Genomic DNA, 23,907 nt, shown 5'->3' on the forward strand with positions numbered 1-23,907 from the left:
AGCCAATATCTGTGAGCAATCATTGACATCTGTCAGTATTCAGGAACTTGCTTGCCAGCGACCATTTAGTGTCTCTAAGTACCCTAGCATCTCTAAGGAATCATGTCATTTTGACCAAGTGTGGATTCCCTACTGGAAGTCATCCTAGCACCTAGAGTCCTACAGAAGCTTAAGCTTTTCTTCAGAGCCATCACTGGGTAAAGAAGGGGTACTTAGCATGTCCAGAACTGACCCATACACTACCCTCAGCTTGTGATAAAGCTGAACACTGGGGTCAAGGATTACACCTGGTGACAGGATGGCCCCACTGTTCTACACAATGGTCTCTGCTCTTAGGAGGATCTATTGGACCCAGGAGTGTGAGAAAGGAGCCCCACTCACCCCCCACTCCCTGCCCCGCCAAGGCTGGGCTGAGCCTTTAGCTCCCAGGCCCTCCAGGGGCTGAGGACAAGGCAGGCAGTAGGCTAAAGTACTGTAGGGGTGAGGTCACAGTGGAAAAGGGGCAGGGTGTGCCAAAAGAGTAGGGCTATCCCCCCTCAGTCTTCAGTATCAAGAGGCCTGTGGCCAACAGCTGTAGGACAATGAGACTCCCTCCCACACCGGTGTCTAAAAGCTTCTCTAGAAGAAGCCAGACAGTGCACACCCACAGCTGATTTCCTTGCCTACTTTGCTTCTCTTGTGTGTGTGTGTGTGTTTGTTTCGTTTTTAATTTTGTGAGACAGAGTCTCATTGTGTAGTCCAGGGTTACCACAAATTTATGTCAATCTTCCTGTCTCTGCCTCTTGAGCAGGTGTGCACTACCACACCGAGCTTACTTCATTTCTAACTATAAAAGTGTTAGGTCTCATACTCGGGACAAATAGCTGACTGAGGTGACACTGGCAGTTTCAGCCTCTCCCAGCATCCCCATGACCAGTTACAGAGACATCCTGGCAGGCATATGCCACCCCCTACCCTAAACTCACCAGCCCAGGGCCAGGCCCTCCTTCCTCCAGCTTCTCTGATTCCTAATAACCCAGCCATTTTGGCTATGCCAGTCTCTTTGTCTCTTGGCCTCTGGGTCTCTGGGTTCCCAGGTATTCTCTCTGCTCTTCCTCTCTAGCTCCCTCACCCTCTTCTTAGGGCCTGGTTCAATCTGGACCCTTCCAGATGCCTCCGGCTGTGGTCTCCCTTATATCTACAACAAACCTTCTCCTCATCATGTCCTGAATTCATTTTTTTTTCATTGAAAAAGTAACACGACTGATCTGGAAAACCCACTGGAAAGTATAAACGTGCTTGAGAGAAAGTATCATAACCTTTTAAACCCTTCATTTTCAAAAATAAAACTTTAGTGCTAAAATATTAAATTTAAATATTTTAAAACTGGAGCTTGTTTTAACTAATTAATAGCAGCTGTCACCCTACAGCAAGTCATTTAATGTTACATTATAAACATTTCCCCCAATCATTAAAGCCGCTGTAAACACATTGTTGGCAACTGGATAATTTCCCATTGTGTGTGCACACAGCCATTTATTTAATCACCCCTCAGTTCTATCATTCCTCAGCCTAGGAGTCTTGATTTATTAAATGAATATTCACATGTCTTTGCATGTACTATATAACCACTCTGGGTTTTTAGATCGTCCAGATACAGGGCAGGGTCTCTTTAAAAATCTGAAGCAGGCTCCAGAGCATCTATTCCAGTGGTTTCTAAGGAAACCAATTGTATGCAGATGTAGAGCAAATATCTCTTCCCAGAAGCCTTGGGAATTAAAGCCTTCTCCCTGGATAAAACCCTCAGAGACAGCAAACAACCCTGACTGGAGAGCAAATGCAGTCCAAGGTCCTATGAGCAGAGATAAGGACTCTAGACCAAAGGAGTGAGCTTACTCTACTCAGCCCCGGGGACAGCTGTGTCCTGTGGCTCTTGCAGTCAGAAGACCTCTGACAGCCCCAGGAGATCCCTGCTGCTAGAGGGTGAGCTCTATGACTCATCTTGCTGGAATTTTCTACCACTTATTCTTTGACCCTTTTCAAAGCCATGAACGATAAGAAACACAAAGATTCGTAGAGACCTAGCTCATGAGACCCCTCTCCAGATGGGCTTTGCCCCTGACTACAAGAGGTACAGCTTCTAGACTGGAGCAAGTGGTACTGGGGGAGGGCAGTGCCTCCTGGTGGCACATTCCGTGAGAAGGTGATTGGTCAGGAGTCTAGAACTGGCAGGACTGGGGTGGGCTCTCTGGGATAATAGCCAGGAAACAGAGAGTTATGGCACACAGGATGGGCCAGAGCTCTGCAACCTTCTGACACTGTGAAAGATCTCACCATTTACAGTCTTCACAACTGTGGTATGGTGGGGACATGGCTCACTCATAGGGCCAGGAGCAGGTGGCTGACAGCAGGTGAGACACCTAGCCACATCTCAGGTAATTAACACCAAGGGACATATGATGAGCAGACACAGACACACACACATAGCAGATGGAGAACGAAGTCTGGTTCCTGAGTCCTGGCCATCAGAGGGATATTCAGGAACTAAGGGATACTGTGTGAGGGGTCAAGCAGTGGACAGTGTTTCCAGATGGGCTCATGATGACACTGAATCCCAAGTGTGAACAGACCACTCGGGCTGGTCAGTCACCAAAGCTGGTCAGTCACTGCCACCAACACAAACCTCCCCCAGGAATGAGAAAAGCAAAGCCATGAAATCCCGGAATCCTGAGGCCAAGAGCAGAGCAGCTGGGACTGGAGAAATGACTTGATGGTTAAGAGCAGGGAACCTTGGTTAGATTTCCAGCACCCACATAGCAGCTCACAATCATAACTCCTTTTACAGGGGATCTGACACCTTCTTCTGACCTCTGTGAATACCAGACATATATGTGCATAAGCACACAGACAGGTAAACATTCACACATAGAAAATAATAAATAAATTTAAATTTAAAGAAGAAAATCAGAGGAGCTGCTCCAAGTGGGAAAGCAACCTGAGGTATCCACAGAGCCCCCTCCTGTCACCCGTTCCAAGGTGACAGGACTGGGGATTTCCCAGAACAAGAACACTCTGAGGTGATCCTGGTGAGGAATGAAGACAAGGTTTTGACACACAGACTTCTGGGTAAAGAACCAAATGTTCCAAAGTAGAGATGCCAGGGCCATTTGGAGGTGGGGGGGATCCAGAACAGACTAAGGAGTTCCAGTGGTTCCTGTGTCCCCACGCCCAGAACCCCAACATCACTGCAGACAAGGAACAAACCTGGGACCCAGGTTACTTGCAAGGTCCCCAGGGAGGAGCCGGACTGAAGGCAGGAGGCACACCACAATCTAATGGCTGTAGCTTAGCAGACTGTGGCAGTCAACCAACACTGCCTGTCTTATGTCTGGGGTGTTCTCAGATGGAAGGTGACTTCTGTTACAGTGATCTCCTTCAGAAAAACATCTCAAGGGAAAGAATATTGGGCCACAAGAGGTGGCAAAGCTCCCGGTCCTCACAGCCACTGCCTACCGCATAGTACCGGTTTCCCAGTGGAGCTTGAGCCAAATGCTCCCAAGATGGCTGCCCTATGACATGGTAAACCAGCACCCAACAGAGAGAGGTAAACCTGTACCCAATGGAGAGTCACAGCCAAATCAAGCTGTCTCAGAGTCCTGCTTTTACCAGATGAGACTCCACAGACTCACAGAGTCAATTCTCTCCTTCCTAGAAGGTGAGATGCAGAAGAAACTGTGAAGAGGAAATGCACCAAGCTCACAAATTGTTGTCTGGCCACTGTCAGGACCAGATGGTCACAGAATGGGTTCATGACCCATATCTCAGCAGACCAAAGGTGTGTGTTGATGTCACCATGATACCTGCCAAGTGACAATGGATCCCTCCCCTGACTGGCCCTGAGAGCTGTCAAGGTGTCACATGGGTGTGTTGACATACCTGGGGAGAAGCAGCCCCTCAAAGGCAAAGGGATCCTCAGATCCAGCCTATGCTGCTGTCTCACCTTCCACAGTCACAGGACAGAGTCAGGGAGGTCACCATGACAGCTGGAGGGGCAGAGAGTACAAGCGCAATTACGCCTCCAGGGTGGTGTTAGCAGAGGGCCTGTGAAGAGGGCTGCAGAGTCAGTCAGCCCATGCCATGGGCAGCAATGATGGATGCTGGCTTCTATTCTAACAGTGAAGAATGTGAACACTCAGGGAAACTGAGTGCCATGTATACACCTTTCTGCAAACCAACCTTAAACGTGTACAGAAGGGCTGGGCTGCAGCTCAGCTGGTTGAGCACTTGTTTAGCAAGCACAAGTCATGGCTTCCATCCTTAGTATCATTTAAACAGGGCTTGATGGCTCATGCCTGTAATCTCAGCTCTTGAGAGGTAGAGGCAGAAGCACCAGGAAAAACATTTCAGGTCATCTTCAGCTATACAGCAAGTTCAAGGCCAGCCTGGGCTGATTTGAGACCTAGGCTTAGAGGGAAAGGTGGAAAGTGGATAGAATTTGAAAAAACAAAAGTGAGTTTAGACCTTGGGGCAGACATGGCTCAAATAAAGAAGAAACAAACAGGTGGGAAGCAGCCAGCCCAGACACCTCACGTTGAACCTGTTAGCTCTGTCGCCAATGGAAAACATCAGGACTGTGGGTAGAAGAACTTAAATGTGAATGAATGGCAGCACTAGGTAATTACAAAATAAAACTATAGCAACAGACATCAAAAGTTCAGCTCCTAGGGTGTAGCAAAATCAGTATGACCTGTGGTCATCTGACACCCTTCGATTCTACACCCTTAGTTCTTGCTATTTATGTGGCAGACACAGCTACCAACATGCACTGAAGTGGACAAACCCAGGTCTCTACTTGGCAGCACTGCAGGCGCTCAAGATGAGAAAAAATATTTTGGGGTGGGGCCTGTCCTGTCCCTGGGTGCCACTGTGTCTGCCTCAGAGCAAGTGGTAAAGGCTGAAGATACTTTATCACAACTTGGGGTGCTCCCAGCACCTGCATGAGACCAGAACTATAGACACTACAGGACATTGCTCAGGCCCTACTCCAGATCATCCTCTAATCCAGAATGTCAACAGCACGAAACTGAGCATCCCTGGTCTGCCATGGACCTCATTTCCCTAAATGGTATCCCCTGGGGCACGTTTCAATGATTAGAAAGTTTCTCCACTTGAACACAAATTCTCCTGTTTAAAGCTGCTATCTCCACACCTGAACCTGTTCTCAGAGCCTTCCCAGTTCTGCAGATGAGATGCCTCTGTGTGGGAGGAACTGAAAGAAGATCCAAGAGACATGGGTACAAAGCAGGAGTCACAGCCCTGGCGTCCAGGGTCCCTGGAAGAAGCTTCACTCACTACCCTAGAAGATCCACAAGTTGCCAGGGATAGCCCTGCACATAAATCCCATTAGGCCACTCCCAGAACTGCCTTCAGGGCCTCATTAAGCATTAGAGTTCAAGAGGTAAGAGGGGGGGCTGGAGAGATGGCTCAGTGGTTAAGAGCATTGCCTGCTCTTCCAAAGGTCCTGAGTTCAATTCCCAGCAACCACATGGTGGCTCACAACCATCTGTAAAGAGGTCTGGCGCCCTCTTCTGGCCTTCAGGCATACAGACAAAATATTGTATACATAATAAATAAATTAATTAAAAAAAAAAGAGGTAAGAGGGGAAAGACATCAGCCAAGCTCGTTCTGTTCTCACAACACTCTGAGTTATTCTCAAATCTGCCTGTGCCTTAAGTTGAGAAGGGCTGCATCCGGCCCAGGCAGTCCACATACCCTCACTTCTGCCCACCCTTCCTCCTTGCTCTTCCTTTCTTTCTAGATTCTTATTTGATTTTTTAAATGACATGTATATGTGTCTGGGTCTGTGGATGAGAATGGACATGTGGTACAGATTTGCCCACGGAGCCCAGGAGATGATGTTGGATTCCCGGGACTGGGGTTATGGGGAGCTGTGAATCAGCCACATGGGTGCTGGGTGGTGATCCTGGAGTCATCTGCCAGTGCATCCAAGTACCAGAGCTGACTCCAGGCACATCCAGAGCTGACTCCAGGCACATCCAGAGCTGACCACTTCTAGCCTGCAGCTCTAGAGTGTTTCAGAGCCCTGAAGCTCTGACTCTGGGACCCACCCCAGCTGTGACTCAGAAGTGGAAGAGACAAGGCTCCAATACAAGATTGCTACCCAGGCCATGAGGAGCCACCCAGGAGACTGCTTGGCAGCTGGATTTCCTCCAATCCACACAGCACAATTCCAAGGCCTGATCAAGATCCCCAGCAGACAGGGAACAGACCAGGGAGGCCAGCAGGCATCAGTCATAGAAGAGCGCTGGGAGACTAAGGGTCAGCTAAACACAGACTGGGGTAAGTGGGTCACATGGTAACACTGTACCATGAGAACCTCAATGCCAAAGGCAGCTACTGTCTCCACTCTCCAAATAACAGTAGTGGGCTCAAAGCCAGAACAGAGCCTGGCAGATCTTCCCAGAGGCAAGCAGGATGGCTGGAGGAGACACCTTCTTAGTTAATCTTTCTACTATAGAGGAGCTCAGGGTGAGCTCCTCCGCCATTCATCCTTCACCCTGGGAGTTCTTCATCTCTCACCCCAGGAAAAGCAGCTATCTAGATGGACAGACTCCAAGCATGGCCAATTCAGGATGTCAGTGCCCAGCTGAGATTCAGGGACCACCGTGCATAAATGTGTAGTCACCAGGCGTTGCCAAGGGTGACAGACAGGTCTCACAGACTGCCCTCCAGTCCTGGCTTTTGCCAGCGCAAGTAGTGAGGCCATGATTCAGGGGACCTGGATGGCTGGTTTCTTCTGAACAACCTCATACCCAAGGCCCACTGGGAGTTGCCACAAGGTTAGGGTGGCATCAGAGGTGCCCAAGCCATATGCAAAGCATGGGCAGGAAAAGCTGCTCCCAGGGGGCAGTCCTCCAACACCTGTCACAGGCAGCTGGGCAGAGGGTGGCAGAATTCTGTCTCCTTTTAGGCAGAGACACCACAGGCGCTCATGGTGACAAGCCCTCACACTAAAGGGGAAGGGTCTTGGTGGGGACCCTTGTGCTACTTGACCTGTAGCTTGTGAGAACACAGGGTCATCTCCACTCACCAAGCTTACCACATCCCTTCCTCGGTGTTCATCTACAAGACTGCCTGGCTTAAAACACAAATTCTGGATAGTTTCTGGATCTCAGGGGTCTCAGAGTTCCAGTTCACAGTCTTTCCCATAGGGAAATGGGGCCTAAATAGGAGAGGCGACATCACAGAGTCACAGAGACCTTCAGCCTGAATGTTTGTCTGCTCCCGAGGTCACCACCACACTTCTGGAGTATTGGGCCAGGGTCTCTGCTACAGTCTGGCAGCCCAGGTAGGGCACATCAGTCCTCACTAAAACACTGACAGCTGCCCAAATGTTGGCTTGTGCCCAGCCCCATGTGATGTATAAGAATAAATGGTGCACACTGAATACCACACACTAATAGTGGGAGACTTGAATACTCCACTCTCACCACTGGACAGGTCTGTCAGACAAAAAATTAGCAGAGAAATAGGGGAACTAATAAATGTTATGACTTAAATGGACTTAACAGACATATATAGAACATTCCATCCAAACATAACAGAATATATCTTCTTCTCAGCACCTCATGGAACATTCTCAAAAATTGACCATATACTAGGTAACAAAGCAAAGCTCAACAGGTACAAAAAAATTTGAGTAACTCCATGTATCTTATAAGATCACCATGGCTTAAAATTAGAATTCAACAGCAACACTAATTCCAGAAAGCCCGCAAACACATGGAAATTAAACAATGCTCACCTGAAGCATCAGTGGGTCAAGGAAGAAGTAAAAGGAGAAACTAAAGACCCAAATTTATGGGACGCAATGAAAGCAGTGTTAAAAGGAAAGTTCATAGCACTAAATGCCTACATAAAGAAGCTAGAAAAATTCCACACTAGTGAATTAACAGAACATTTGAAAACTTTAGAACAAAAATAAACTCAGCCAGGAGAACAAGACGACCGGAAATAATCAAATTGAGAGCTGAAATCAACAAAACAAAAACAAAGAAAACAATTCAAAAAAAATCAATGAGATAAAAAGTTGGTTCTTCAAGAAAATCAACAAAAGGCAGAGAGAGAATATCCAAATTAACAAAATCAGAAATGAAAAGGGGGACATAATAGACAGGAGGAAATACAGAGAATCATTAGGTCATATTTCGAAAACCTGCACTCCACAAAATTGGAAAACATAAAGGAAATGGACAACTTTCTGGATAAAAAAATCACTTACTAAAATTAAATCAAGACCAGATAAGCAAATTAAATAGACCTATAACTACTAAAGAAAATAGAAACAGTCATCAAAAGTCTCCCAACCAAAAAAGCCCAGGATCAGATGGTTTCAGCTCAGAATTCTACAAGATTTCCAAAGAACTAATACCAATACTCCTCAAATTGTTTTACACAATGGACACAGAAAGAACATTGCCAAACTCTTTTTATGAGGCTACAATTACCCTGATACTGAAACTACATAAAGACCTAACTAAGAAAGAGAATTACAGACCAATCTCACTCATGAACATTAACTCAAAATACTCAATACTGGCAAATCGAATCCAAGAACACATCAGAAACATCATCCACCATGATCAAGTTGGCTTCATCCCAGAGATGCAGGGATGGTTCAACATACAAAAACCTGTCAACGTAATCCACCATATATATATACAAACTGAAAAATAAAAACCCACAAAAAGCTTTTGATAAAATACAACATTCCTTCATGGTAAAAGTCTTGGAGAGAGCAGGGATACAAAGAACATACCTAAACATAATTAAGGCAATATACAGCAAGCCAACATCAAACTAAATGGAGAGAAACTCACAGAGATAGCACTGAAATCAGAAACAAGACAAGGTTGCCCACTCTCTCCATATTTATTCAATATAGTTCTTGAGGCCCCAGCTAGAGCAATAAGACAACTAAAGGAGATCAAGGGATTACAAATCAAAAATGAAGTCAAACTCTCACTATTTGCTGATGATATGATAGTTTACATAAGCAACCCCAAAATTTCTACCAAGGAACTTCTACAACTCATAAACACTTTCAGTAATGTAGCAGGTTACAGAATTAACTAAAAAAAAAAATCAAGTAGCCCTCCTTTACACAGACGATAAAAGGACTAGGGAAGAAATCAGAGAATCAACGCCCTTCACAATAGCCACAAATAGCATAAACTGTCTCAGAGTAACTCTAACCAAACAAGTGGAAGACTTGTATGACAAGAACTTTAAATCTTTGAAGAAAGAAATTGAAGAAGACACCAGAAAGTGGAACGCTCTCCTGTGCTCTTAGATATGCAGAACTAACAAAGTAAAAATGGCAATCTTACCAAAAACAATCTACAGATTAAATGCAATGCCCATCAAAATCTCAGCAAAATTTTTATAAACCTTGAAAGAACAGTACTCAACTTCATATGGAAATGCAAAAATCCCAGGATAGCCAAAACAATCCTGTACAATAAAGGAACTTCTGGAGGTATCACAATCCCTCACTTCAAACTCTACTATAGAGCTACAGTACTGAGAACAGCCTGGTATTGGCATTAAAATCAGACAGGAGGACCAATGGAACTTAACCAAAGACCAAGATATAAATCCACAAACCTACTAACATCTGATTCTTTTTTTTTTAAGATTTATTTATTTATTACATATACAGTGTTCTGTCTGTCTGTATGCTTGCTGGCCAGAAGAGGACACTAGATCTCACTACAGATGGCTGTGAGCCACCATGTGGTTGCCGGGAATTGAACTCAGGACCTCTGGAAGAGCAGTCAGTGCTCCCAACCTCTGAGCCATCTCTCCAGCCCTAACACCTGATTCTTGACAAAGAAGCAAACAATAGAAAATGGAAAAAAGAAAGTATATTTAACAAATGGTGCTGGCATAACTGGATATCAACATATAGAAGAATGAAAATAGATCCATATCTATCACCATGCACATAACTCAAGTCTAAATGGATCAAAGACCTCAACATAGAGCCAGCCACACTGAACCTTATAGAAGAGAAAGTGGGAAGTACACTTGAATGCACTGGCATAGAAGACTACTTCCTAAATATAACCCCAGTAGCACAGACACTGAGTGAAACAATTAATAAATGGGACCTCCTGAAACTGAAAAGCTTCTGTAAAGCAAAGGACACAGTCAACAAGACAAAATGGCAGTCTACAGAATGGGAAAAGATCTTCACCACCCCACATCAGACGGAGGTTTGATCTCCAAAATATATAAAGAACTCAAGAAATTGGTCATCAAAAGAACAAATAATTCAATAAAAAAAATTGAGTACAGATCTAAACAGAGAACTCTCAACACTTAAGGAAATGCTCAACATCCTTAGGCATCAGAGAAATGCAAATCAAAACAACTCTGAGATTCCATCTTACACCTTAAGAATAGCCAAGATAAAAAACACTGATGACAACTTATGCTGGAGAGAATGAGGTGTAAAGGAAGCACTCTTGCATTGCTGGTGGGAGTGCAAGCTGGTACAACCCCTTTGGATGTCAGTGTGGTGATTTCTCAGAAAATTAGGAAACAACCTTCCTCAAGACCCAGTAATACCACTTTTGGGTATATACCCAAAAGATGCTCAATCGTACCACAAAGACATGAGCTCATCTATGTTCACAGCAGCATTGTTTGTCATAGCCAGAACCTGGAAACAGCCTAAATGCCCCTCGACTGAAGAATGGATAAGGAAAATGTGGTACATTTACACAATGGAGTACTACACAGAAGAGAAAAATAATGAAATCTTGAAATTTGCAGACAAATGGATGGAGCTAGAAAACATATTGAATGAGGTAACCCAGACTCAGAAAGACAATTATCACATGTACTCACTCATAAGTGGTTTTTAGACTTAAAGCAAAAAAAAAAAAAACCCAGTCTACAAATCATAATCCCAGAGAACCTGGACAACAATGAGGACCCTAAGAGAGACATACATGGATCTAATTTACATGGGAAGTAGAAAAAGACAAGATCTCCTGAGTAAATTGGGAGCACGGGGACCCTGGGAGAGGGCTGAAGGGAGGGGAGGGAAGAGGAAAGGAAGGGATCAGAGAAAAATGTGTAGCTCAATAAAATCAATTAAAAAAATAACCAAGTGGGGGGAGAAAAAAATAAGTGGTGGCCTTATATTCTCTCTAGGGGCTACCCATCCTGCACACCACATGGGCCACTTGTGGGACCTGCTCCACACGCACACAGCCAGAGAACATGTCCCAGGGCTCCTAAGGACACAGCCCTACCCAGCACACAAGCCAGCCACTGTCTTCCTTCAGGCTGCTCTTGTGAGGGCAGGGAGGCCTGTAACTCAGACAGACAGAAAGACAGACAGACAAGAGATGGCAGTTTTTCCTTGTCCTGCCCCAGCCACCACAGTAGCACCTGCACTTTGTCTCTCTAGCTCTCCGTCCCCAGGCCGGGGACCTGGGCACTATGCAGCTGGACTGTTCCTCCTGCCCTGTTCCTCGCAGGGTCATGGAGGAACATCAGAAGAGATGAGAAAGAATAGAGACTCACTCTAGCCCAGGGATTGGAATGGTTTCACTTTCCTAGACTCCCTGAAAGGTCTTTGGGTTCCTGAACTGCTCCCTACTTCCAACCACCCCCAATCATGTCTAGGCCTGCCCCTGTAGAAACTCTACAGCCTATCTGGCCTATACACTCAGTGGGTCTGCCTCGTTCTGACTCCACACATTTCCCCCTAAAACATTCCTAGTGTGCTAGTCTTTGCCTGATAGGATCCTGCACTCAACCTGGGGTTTCCTGTCACTGTGGAGGGAAACCATTGCAGAGACCTGGGACAGACACTCCAGATGTATATGGTACTCTGCTGTATTGAACAGGGCAATCTTAACCCGCTAAACTTTAGTTGGCTTGTCCACCTGGCGAGAGTAACCCACCAAGCTCTCAGGGCAGCCTGCATACTGGTAAGGTCACACGCTGCCTGCATGGGGCATCTGTCACAGCTCAAAAACACCACCAGCCGGGGGCTGGAGAGATGGCTCAGAGGTTAAGAGCATTGCCTGCTCTTCCAAAGGTCCTGAGTTCAATTCCCAGCAACCACATGGTGGCTCACAACCATCTGTAATGAGGTCTGGTGCTCTCTTCTGGCCTGCAGGAATACATACAGACAGAATATTGTATACATAATAAGTAAATAAATAAATATTTTTTTAAAAAAAACCACCAGCCTAAGTCTTGGGAGTCCCCAAACTGCTTCAACCATATAGGCAACCCCCAGGATGACGGTGTAAGGGAAGGAGAAGGAGACTTGCACAAGAGGACCATATGCATGATACAAAAGGAGTCTCACACATTCAAAAATGCCTAGACTCACATCTGGCACAGAGGCCCAGCAAAGCTTATGGTTACAAAAGAAGATGGTAACCCTGTTTCAAAAGTATTAATTAGGGCATGCATTGTGCACCCAGCATCTGGGTGTGCCATGCCAGCATGGGCATAAAACTCAAAATGGGTTGGGGCACACATGTGATTCTGAAAACCCAGTTAGATGTTACAAGGGAACTATGAAAACAAGTGAAAGGGCCGAAATGGTGCTGGGTATATCTCAGTGGTAGAGTATTTGTCTAGTATACACAGGCCCCTAGACTCCATGTCCAACACTAAAGAAAAACAAAAACCAAAAGGCACCTAGGGGCTAGAGGGATGGCTCAGCAGTTAAGAGCACTGCCAGCTCTTCCAAGATCCTGAGTTCAAGTCCCAGCAACCACATGGTGGCTTACAACCATCTGTAGTGAGACCTGATGTACATGCAGGCAGAACACTCTATGTATAATTAATAAACAAATCTAAAATAAGAAAAAGAAAAAAAGTCAGGCACCATCAGTGAATGGTTGTGAGATATTTTGTACACTATGTAAAAACATATTGCTGTGATTGGTGTAATAAAAAGCTAAATTCCAATAGCTAGGCAGGAAGTATAGGTGGGACTTCCGGGCAGAAAAAGAGAACTCTGGAAAGAAGGGGCAGAGTCGCCAGACTGGCAGGGAGGAAACAGAAGGTGCGAGATGGAAGAGAGGTAACTCCAAGGGAATGAATATAGATTAATATAAATGGTTTAATTTATGTTATATGAGCTAGTTAGGAATAAGCTTAAGTTATAGGTCAAGTTTTCATAATTAATAAGATCTCTATGTCATTATTTGGGAGCTGGCTGGCGGGACAGAGAAAGACTTGTAAGACTGAATGACTTACAGAAGCACTGCTCTCAAAATATCTAGGAACAAGGCAAGGAAGTCAGAGACTTGGATACCACAAAGCACTGGTGTAAATGACAGAAGCAGATAGAGAGAGATGCTGTGCTCAGGATCTTAAGTCCCGACAGCCTTAAGTCTGTCAAGAGAGCAATGTGCAAACCTATAAACACCACAATCCTTGTCAAAACCCAGCTGCCTTTCTTTTCTTTATTTTTATTTCTGCAGAAACATAGCACTCAAATTAACATGAAATTGCAAGGGGCTAAATACTGGATCCAAACAACAAAATAATTCTGTGGGTGGATAGGAATAAAGCATAACGCTCACACTTCTTATTTCAAAACACATTACAAACCCACAGTACTCAGAACCACGAGGCACTGGCCTAAGGATAGACAGAAATAGTTAGGGATAGAATTGAGAGATCAGAAATAAACTCCATTTATACACATGGTTTTCAACAATGGAGGACAATAGAGCAAAAGTTATTTTCAAAAAACACTATGGGAAGCTGAGTGATGACGCACACCTATAATCCCAGCACTTCAGAAGATGAGTCAGAAGGACCATGAGTTTGAGAGAGACTGGGCTACACAGCAAAACTGTCTCAAAAAAACAAGGATCTGGGGCTGAGGAGATGGTGCGTTCATCAAAGTGCTTGCCACAGGGACCTAAGTTCTGATCCCCAGGGCCCATGTTAAAACAACAAACAAACAGACCCCATGATGCGGTATTTCACCCTGTGCTTGGTAAGAAGGGAACGGGAGCATCCTTGGGGCTTGCTAGCCAGACAGTCTTGCTAAATGAGGGAGTTCCAGGCCATGAGGGAGGGAGGGAGGGAGGGAGGGAAGGAGGAAGGGAGAGAGGGAGGGAGAGAGGGAGGGAGGGAGGGAGAGAGGAAGGGAGAGAGGGAGAGAGGGAGGGAAGGAGGGAGGGAAGGAGGGAGGGAAGGAAAGAATGAATAATAAGGTAGAGAGTGACAGAACTGGCTCAACATTGATCTCTGACCTCCATATTCACATTTGCACACGTGTGTGCACACACATAAACATGTAGAAAACATGAATCTTACAAGCCTAAAGCAATGTGACCAAGTAATTATGTCACCAAACTCGAAAGCCAGGAACTAAAAACTTTTCTTCCTTTAGGCATCAACCTTAGGAACATCACCAGCAGTGAAGACAGCCTGTAAATAAGGCCTAACCCAAGATCTACCTCACACAATGGATCAAATGCCTAAAGGGGCTGGCCGCCACAGCTGGCGATCTGAGTTCCACACGGTGAAGAAGAGAACTGACTCCTGCAAACTGTACTCTCACCTACACACACACACACACACACACACACACACCCTGTGCCATGTGCCCCCTGCCACAGAAATAAATAAATGAAATTTTTAAAACACTTAGAAGCCAAGTCTGTGGTGCATGCCTTTGATTCCAGTACTCAGGAGGCAGAGACAGGTGGATCTCTGTGATTCAAAGCCAGCCTTGTCTATAGGGCAAATTCCAGGACAGTCGGGGCCACATAGTGAGACCCTGTCTCTAAAACAAACAAAAAGTAACAACAAATAAAAGATTTTTTAAAACCTAAGTCTAAGAGTTGAGGGCCAGGCAGATTGCTTGCTGCCAAGTTTGAAAACTGAGTTAGATTCCTGGAATCCACATGATAGGAAAAATAGCACCAATTCTCACAAGTTTTCCTCTGACTTTCACATGTAGGTGATGGTGCGCATGCACATGTGCGCACACACGACATACATGGTGGTGTGAATGTGCTCATGTGCATATGCACACATAAAATAACTATTTTTTAAATAAAGAGTTGAGAGTATGAAACTTAAAAAAATCACTAGAGCAAACCTTACAACAATTGATTTGATAGGAGATTTTAGGACACTAAAACCATGAAGAAGAAATATAAATAAATAAGCAAGCTGGATTTCATTAAAGCTAAAAACTTTTGTAAACCAATGGATGGTATCAAAAACATGAAAAGTAGCCTGGGCACTGGTGGCACATGCCCTTAATTCTAGCACTTGGAAGGTGGAAGCAGACAGATCTCCGAGTTAGTTCAATGACAGCCAGGGCAGGGCTACTCAGAGAAAGAGCGTCTCAAAAAAACCCAAAAAGGAGGAAGGGAAGAACATGAAAAGTTAACTCAGAGAAATAGAAAAATAAACAAAAAGCCACTTGCAAATCATGTACCTGATAAAGGTGTAATTGCTAGAATGCTAGAATACATAAAGCAGCTCTAAAGCTCAGAAATGAAGACAAACAATCCAATTTTAAAAACAAAGAAAGAAGAAAGAGAGAGAGAGGAAGGAAGGAAGGAAGGAAGGAAGGAGGGAGGGAGGGAGGGAGGGAGGGAGGGAGGGAGGGAGGGAGGGAAGGAAGGAAAGAAAGAAAGAAAGAAAGAAAGAAAGAAAGAAAGAAAGAAAGAAAGAAAGAAAGAAAGGGAGAGAGAGGCAGACAAGATGGCTTGCCAGGTAAAAGTGCTTGCTGCCAAGCCTGGCGACTTCAGGCTGATGCCCAAGATCCAATCGATAGAAGGAGGAAACTAACTCCTGCAAGCTGTCCTCTGCCCACACACATGCTACGGTGGCAAACAAACATGCACACAGAGCCCAGCACACATAATAAATAATAAAATAAAGTGTGCAATGGGGCTAGGGAGTGAGTGTGGCTCAGTGGTGGAACACTTGCCTACCAAGTGCAAAGCTCTAGATTCCATCTCCAGCATACGGGGACAGGGGTCTTAGGTAGATGTCTCTCAAAGCCAAAGACCAAAACACCAGGCAGCAGAGGCAAGATGCCCAACACCATCAGTTATCAGGGACAAGCCAAAGCCACCACCGAACACTACTTGACACCCACACCCATGAGGATGATTATAATACAAAGACTGGGAAACAGCAATCGCTGGCGAGAATGGGGGCACGGGGCAGGCCCTGTGGCAAATGCCCTGCTGGTTACTCACAAAGTTAAATATAGGGCTGGGGGTGCAGTTCAGCGGTAACATGTGCGGTTAGTATACCCAGAAAAACTGGAAACAGGTGTTCAACCAAACGTTGGTGCACAAATGTGCACAGCAACACTATTTACAACAGCCACATGAGGAGATAACCCGAACCCAACCCAACTGACAAGGGAGAGCTGTGGCCTAGACACCCAGGCAGTAGAATATTATTCAGCCATAAAAAGAAAGAAAGAGAGAGAGAAAGAAAAGGAGGGAGGGAGGGAGGGAGGGAAGGAGGGAGGGAGGGAGGGAGAGAGAGAGAAAGAAGACAACTCAGAGCTGAGCGTAGTGATGCACGCCTTTAATGCCAGCAGTCAGGAGGCAGAGGCAGGCGGATCTCTGTGAGTTACAGGTAAACCTGTTCTAAAAAGCTAGTTCTAGGACAACACAGAAGAACCCTGTCTCAAAAGACAGCAACAAAAAATAATAAAATAACACCAACACATGAACCTCAAGTATATTAGCCTCAGAAATAGAAACAGATGTCAGATTCATAATGTTTAATATTGTGTGATTCTGTTTACATAAAATATTCTGAATAGGTAAATCCACGGGTCCTGAAGATGCCCCATCAGTAGGGGATGAGGACAAGCAGAGAAAGAGGCATGGCTGTTTGATGGACAGAGGGAGGGTCACACAGCACATATGCACTGAATGTCTCTGAACTCTTCCTGGTGTGGTGCCGAGGTAAACTGTCTACTTTAAAATGGCCAACTTCACACTAACTGCATTTCACCCCTATCTTTTCAGAAAGGCAAGAGACTGGCTGCTCTGCTTGCCTGAAAAAAGACCTCCAGGTCTCAGGGCTTGAGATGACAGCCAAGCAAGTTGGAGTTCCAGATACGTTATTCTGTACTTAAACTCAAGGCTTTGATATGAGCAGGGTATGACTAGAGAAGTCCACAAAACTAAGAGTAGAAGTGGCCAGAAAAATGGGCACTAAAGATGACCAGCAGGGAAGGAAGGAAACACAGACGGGAATCCCTGCCTGAGAGGTGGGGATACACTGAGACCCAGCAGGGACTATTCGGGTAGCTGCTTAGTCAGGGACCACTCCACACCCAGCACTGCCTGTGGACCTCCCGATGGGCTCACTCCACACCATACAGCCACATCCATGAACTCACGTGGCTATCAGCACCCAGTGTCTGTTCAAACCTTGAACAAGAAAAGCACAAGCAAGGCACCTCCTTCTTGCCACACCATCTTAGAGGTGAACATATCTACCTGCTGGGGTCAGGAAAACCATAAATGATAGAGACTTGGCTACTTCCGGGTCAGCGCTGAGAAGGAAGTTGACATTGTGACCTACTAGACTAGACTTCCACTCACAGTTTATACGAAGACCAGGAAGGACGAGGCTTGCATAGTCCCACAGACATTCAGCATGGCCTAAACATGGTAAGCACCTGCAGCCCTACTGTCACCATCATGGTCTCAGGACCCAGCCAGTAGACTTGTTTTACCCACAATGGAGCTTGAGAACTTGAGAAGTTGGTGGGCTCTTGCAGGGCACTCCACGCAGCATTAGATGGTGGCCCAGTTCCAACAGTAATTTCTTTATTCTTTCTAAGTAAGAGCCTGGCAAGTGTGAGGTACTATGAGGAAGTTGTAGGAAAAAAGGTGGCCTGGGATAGAGGAGTTGGCACTGGACATCCAGATCTTGGGCCATCTGTAGTTATGCCTGGTGCCCAAATGGCCCCAAACAAATATGGGCTGCAATCCTGTACTTGTACTGTGCCTGTTGCCAGCCAAATTATTTCCAGTAGGGAAAAAAAAAGCATACATCATGGAGATTAGGACGAGGCTCACACCAAGCTACTTCCTTCCAGACATCTGCATCCCTCTCTAGAAACACCGTCAGGATTCCTAGTCTCCTCTGATACTGAATGGACATTCTTCCCACTTTTTCCAGAACTTTGCAAACTCACATAGGGAGAATTCCTTCTCTTAAAATGATGGGTTAGGGGTTGGAGAGATGGCTCAGAGGTTAAGAACACATGTGGCTCTTGCAGAGAACTAGGTTTCAAATCCCAATTCCTACATGGCAGTTCATAATCACCCATACTTCCAGTTCTAGGGAATATGAGATCCTATTCTGACCTCCATAGGTACCAGACATGTACATGGTACATATATATAATACATACATGAAAAAATTTTATACATACAAAATAAATATAGTTTATTTATTTAAAATGATGGATTGTTATTCCTAAATACATCTCTAGGCTGTCTCAGTGGAGGGCCTCTTGCCCATATGCAGTATCAGAGTCTATGATAGCTCAGACACCTCTTGGCCATGTCTCCTTCCTGTGAGACATGAACTCTGCTGGCCAGCAGCAGAGCTGGCATGCTGAGCACTGCCACAAGTCCTCTTGTCCCCAGGTACCCCAGATGCGGTTCTGCTCCAAGGACCTTAAGGCTAAGTTGACATAATGAAAGCCCACACAGGCCACCTCAGTCTAAGGGAGTTGGACATAGCAATAGGACCCCAGGAAGAGGGTAGGTAGAGCCCAGGGGGACAGACAGACACGATGTCCCCAGGAGCCCTACTTTTGCACTTACATGGTGGCCCCCCATCCCTGCCTTCCATCTGTCCTAAGAACAAGCCACTGGGATTCTAACAAAACAGGTAGAGTGGTACAAGCCTTTTTTTAATGGCAGTGCCCAGGAGATTGAGGCAGGAGGATAAAGACTTAAAAGCTGGCCTAGGGTTAGTGAGACCCTGACTCAAAAAGAAAAAAAATGTAGGAGGAAAGAAAGGAGGAGGGGGAGAGAGAGGAGAAGAGGGTAAAGAAAGACAGAAAAAAGACAAAGCAACAAAAACAACCCTTAGAGCCTGCTCTTGCCACACTTGGCCCAGATCCCCGTCCCATCCCACAGTGTACTTTCTGCCTATACCTAAGTCCCCTCTCCCTGGACCTCCTTGCCTTCCTTCCTATTTCTCTGCTCCCACAGATCTCACTTGCCACTCTGAGACCAGACACCCCCACCTCCCAGAGTGAAAAAGAAGTCCATCTGTAAGTCTAAACCATACACAAGAAGAACCCAGTAACAGACAGGCAAGAGGTCTACCTGCCATCTCTGAGCCCCTCCTAGAACACACAGCAAATATTTACTGAGAAACGAGTGAAACTTTTGTCAGTAAGTCACCTGCACATCTTTTAAGATTTCTGAAGTCGATTTTATTGGCAACCCCTCCAAGGAACCTTCTGATGGAATGAGCACCCATAAGAGGGTCAGAGGGTCAGGCTTAAAGATGTTGGATGAATTAATGCAGTCATTCCTGCCTCCCAGTGGTCAAAATTCTTTCAAGCAAGTCAGTGACAAGTGAGAGGCCAGGTCTTCCAAAGCTGGAGGCAGGCAGGAGTGCTGCTCATGTGGGCTCTGCTCCCATCCACCCAATGGATGAAACAGGCGTAAGGAAAGACTGAGGTTTCTGACCCAAGAGATTCTGTACAAGAGTAAGATTCCAAAGAGGCCTGTAGGGCTCCAGGTCCCTACCTAGTGAACCATGTGTGACACTTTCAGGAGCAACTGGCCTCCAGCTGCTTTCTACAAAGTCCTGCCTTTGAATCATTCCCTTCTACATCCAAATCCCAACTCTCAGGCACCACAGGGATCCCAGAAAAGCAAGGGAGTATCGGTCACGACCAAGCAGGATTGAGTGAAGAATCTTGCAGGGGCCTAAGGAGAGGAAGCCCAAAAAACCTATTCATGCCATGGACTTAACAGTGAGGCTCCTTCCCCATGTTCCCCACACCCCACCGTCCTCTCCAAGAAATACATATAAACAATCTTCAGTGTGCCACACACCTCATCCCATTGCACCAGGGCTGTCCCCAAAGAGATCACCTGCCAGGGTGCTGTGATTTCAAATCCCAATACCTACATGGCAGTTCATAATCACCCATACTTTCAGTTCTAGGGAATATGAGATCCTATTCTGACCTCCATAGGTCACTCAGCATGACTCAAGCTGGGCTTTAGAAAGTGGCCATCCCAAGCAAGTTCTAGGTCACAGAAGCAGTCAAGAACCAACAACCCATCGCTGTAAGCATAGGTGACTTAAGAGATCCTCATTCCAATTGCCACCAAAGCCTTGCTGGAAATGTGTAATGTGACCCCAGGTAGGACAAACTGAGGCTTTCTGATTACTGTGGGGTTTTTTGTTTTGCTTTGTTTTGTTTTTGTTTTCAAGACAGGAGTTCTCTGTATAGTCCTGGCTGTCCTGGAACTGGCTCTGTAGATCAGGCTGGCCTCCAACTCAGAGATCCACCTGCCTCTGCCTCCCAAGTGCTGGGATTAAAGGCATGTGAGACCATCGCCTGGCTACTGTGTTTATTTTTACGGTTACTGTGTATGGAGTTACAATAATGCTCCATTTTAGAGAATGATACAAAGTTTCCTTTTAAGAGACATTTGCCAGGGTAAGGAATCCAACTCTGTGTGGGATCTGGAAACAGGAAAAGTACTTGAAGGAGGGAAACCTGGCTAAAGAAGTTGGAATAAAGTGCGGCATTCAGTCCCTAGCATTGAGCCAAAGTTCTCGCCTTAATTTCAAAGCTGGCATAGTCCACTAAGTCACTTAGAAGAAGTGGATTGGAGGCTATGTGTAGCAAAATTCCTTCTGTTGTTATTGGTGTTTGGGTGCATTTGTTACTACTGTTCAAGTTTATTTTGGACGGGAGTTCATGTCATGGGTCAGATGTGGAGATCAGAGGACAGCCTGCATCTCCCATGTGGGTCCTGGGACTAGAACTGGGGTCAATGGCCTTGTCAGCAAGAGCCTTTCTCTGCTGAAACATCCCATCAGCCCTTGCTGCTACTTTCCAGACAGCATCTCATACACCTGAGGCTGGCCTCAAACTGGATGTATAACACCAAGGATAGCCTTGAACTCTTGATGTTCCTGCCTCTTCCACCTTGTTGGTGCTGGGATTATAGGTATGCTCTACCACTCCTGGGGAAACCATGCTAACAATTTCTTCGGTAAGTCTTGTTTCCTCAAGATCAAAAGTGTAAAGGAATACATGCTGTTCAAAAGGGAGGTAAAATGTAAACTGAGGGAATTAACAACCCAGGTGCGGCTACCCAGGTCTGAAGAGAGCCATCGGGGGTCTTAGTCCAAGACTCTCTGGAGGGAGAGACAACACACGAAGCTGAGCACATGCCTTCCACTCCCACTCTTGAATAAGAGACTTGAGAGGGGCTCAGGGATCTGTCCCAGGCTACTGGAGCAGGAAGAGGCCCAGGCCTTTCCCACCTTGCCTCACTTAGGCCCCAACCCTTGACCCTACACAGAGCTAGTCAGAGGTCTAAACCCACAAACAGGCACCACTCAGGGTGCACTTGAGCATAAGAAAACACCTGCCATGACTGAGCCCTGTTACAACCCAGAGCCCTGAACAGGTGCAAACGCATCTGGGCTAATCAACTGCCTGTCTCAGATCAAACTGAAATCCTCGGAGAAGTAGTAAGGTGACTAGGCCTCCAGAAACAAAACAAAAACAGATAACAAATGTCGTCTAGTATCAAGACTGCTCACTGAGCTCATCTCTCCTTTCTCTGCTTGGGCAAAAGCCCAGCTGACAAGTACCCAGGGGTGCTGCAGGCCCTGGATTAAGACAGGAAAAGGGGGTTCCACCACTCTTAGAGCTACTGAGGACCAGATTTCCAGCGTTTCTGGATTGGGGGAGACCTCCACCGTGATCTGGCCACAGACCCCTTGGAGATGGATACCAGTTAGTTAACTGTTTAGAGTGGCCCTATTTGGAGCAGAGTCCAGGGGTCACACAGCTCTGAGGGCTCTCTATAGCCCTAGATATTTGGGGGAGGCAGCACAGGATATTCCAGAGTTTTTAGAGAGCCATAAAAGACCACCCTTCCTAAGGCTAGTCAGGTTACCCCACGAGAGTCGGATAAGCCTCTGTCCTAGGGCCTACAGATGTGAGCCAGCCCATCACATCCCTGCTCCTTAGCTCCCCAGCTCTTTAAGATTCCTAAAGATTCTGGATGTGAGCAAACAGGAGGGTCTTCTCTTTGGAAGGAAGGTCAGGGACCATCCAGAACTACACACCCTGCTACTACCTACTAAAAACTCACACCCAGGGGGACAGACAGACCCGTCTAGCTTTGGGTCAGCCTTCTTGAGGCCCAAGCACACCCCACAGGCAAAGTCAGACACAAGAGAACCTGTTGGAGCAGTTTAAGCAGGATGATCACCTCTTTCTCCTCCTCTTACTTCTGAGTAGGAAGGGACTTAGGCTCTTGAAAAGTAGGCACAAGGCCAGGTCATGGCCACCGTCAAGGGCCAAGAGGGCGGGTTTAGGATCTCCGGGCTTACCTCCTTCCCCCTCCCCATCTTCCTTAAAGAGCATAAGGTCACGTCAAAACTGGGGTGTCTCTGCCTGGGGCAGGGAGGAGGGAAATGGGGAACCGAACAGGCCAGGAAGGAGGTGGCCAAGCCATAACACCCCCACCCCAACACAAGACAGACACTCACATCGGTCTGTCACTGCACTCCCGCCTAGGCCCGCAGGCCGGCCCGGGCCATAGGCGCGCAGGGTCCCCAGAGGGTTCCGGCCCGCCAGGACAAGGTCCTGGGGAGGTTTCCCGGTTCCGACAAGGACTGGGGGCACCGGCCACCACCTCGCTACCGTCCTCGGGTCTGCCCTAGCCCTGCCAGGTCCGGAGCCCACCAGTCGCGCCTCTCGGGGGAACCGCGCCGGGCCGCGCGCCCGCCTCTCCCGGCCCGGCCGCCCCGAGCCCGCGCGGGGAAAGTTCCTGCAACTTCGCAGGGGGCTGGCGGCGGGGGCCCCAGGCCTGGGCCTCGTCCGGCTCCGGGCCTCCGCGGCCACTGCGGCCCCGCTGTCAGACGGCCGGGTCCCAGCCCCATAGCGGCCGGAGCCCCAACTTCCCCGCGCCCCTCGCCCGCCCCGGCCGCGGGCCTCGCTTTGTGCGCCGCGGCCGTACGCCCCCGCCCTGGGCACAAAAGGGCGCGCGGCCCGGCGGCCGAACGCGGCTGCGGTGCCCAGCGGGGCCCGGGGCGCGCGGCCCGGGCGCGGGGCTCGGTGGGCCGGGCGGGCCGCGGCGCGCTCACCTGCCGTGGAACCAGTCCTTGCAGGCGTCGCACTCGATCATGAAGCGGGTAACGTCGTAGGGCAGCCGGCAGACGCAGTACACGGGCACCGTCGCCATGTTGCCGCGCCGCCGCTCGCCCCGCCGCTGCGCTGCCCGGGTCGGGCCGGGCCGGGCCGGGGGCCGCGCGGCGAGGGCGGCGGGGGCGGCGGGCGCGGGCGCCGCGGCCGGAGCGGACGGGGCCGGGGGCGCTCGGCAGGGCCCGCGCGCGCGCTCGCGGCCGGGCGCGTCCACACAATGCCGGCGCGGGCTGCTGGGGCCGCGCCGGGAGCCGCCCGCCGGGCCGCGGGGCGCAAGGCTGAGAGTGCGCGGGGGGCCCGGCCGCGCGCGGGACACAAAGCGAATGGACGCGCGGGGGCGGCGGGCGGGGAGCCGCGGCCCCACCGAAGGGACCCCCGGCCGCCGAGCGGCCGCTACGTCAGCGCCCCGGGTGGCGCCGCCTCCGCC

At 47.7% G+C, this 23,907-nt stretch overlaps 1 protein-coding gene across 1 annotated transcript in view; it reads right to left on the reverse strand.

Annotated features, from left to right (window-relative positions):
* Phf2 (PHD finger protein 2) overlaps positions 1-23,907 on the reverse strand; it is a 75,299-nt gene extending 51,392 nt beyond the window's left edge. The window contains exon 1 of the mRNA XM_075969679.1: positions 23,423-23,907. Within this exon, the coding sequence (XP_075825794.1) occupies positions 23,423-23,520 (98 nt within the window). The 5' untranslated portion in view covers positions 23,521-23,907. The remainder of the gene's footprint in view (positions 1-23,422) is intronic.

This window comes from Microtus pennsylvanicus, chromosome 4 (assembly GCF_037038515.1).
Source record: "Microtus pennsylvanicus isolate mMicPen1 chromosome 4, mMicPen1.hap1, whole genome shotgun sequence".
In the NCBI taxonomy this organism is placed as follows: Eukaryota; Metazoa; Chordata; class Mammalia; order Rodentia; family Cricetidae; genus Microtus; species Microtus pennsylvanicus.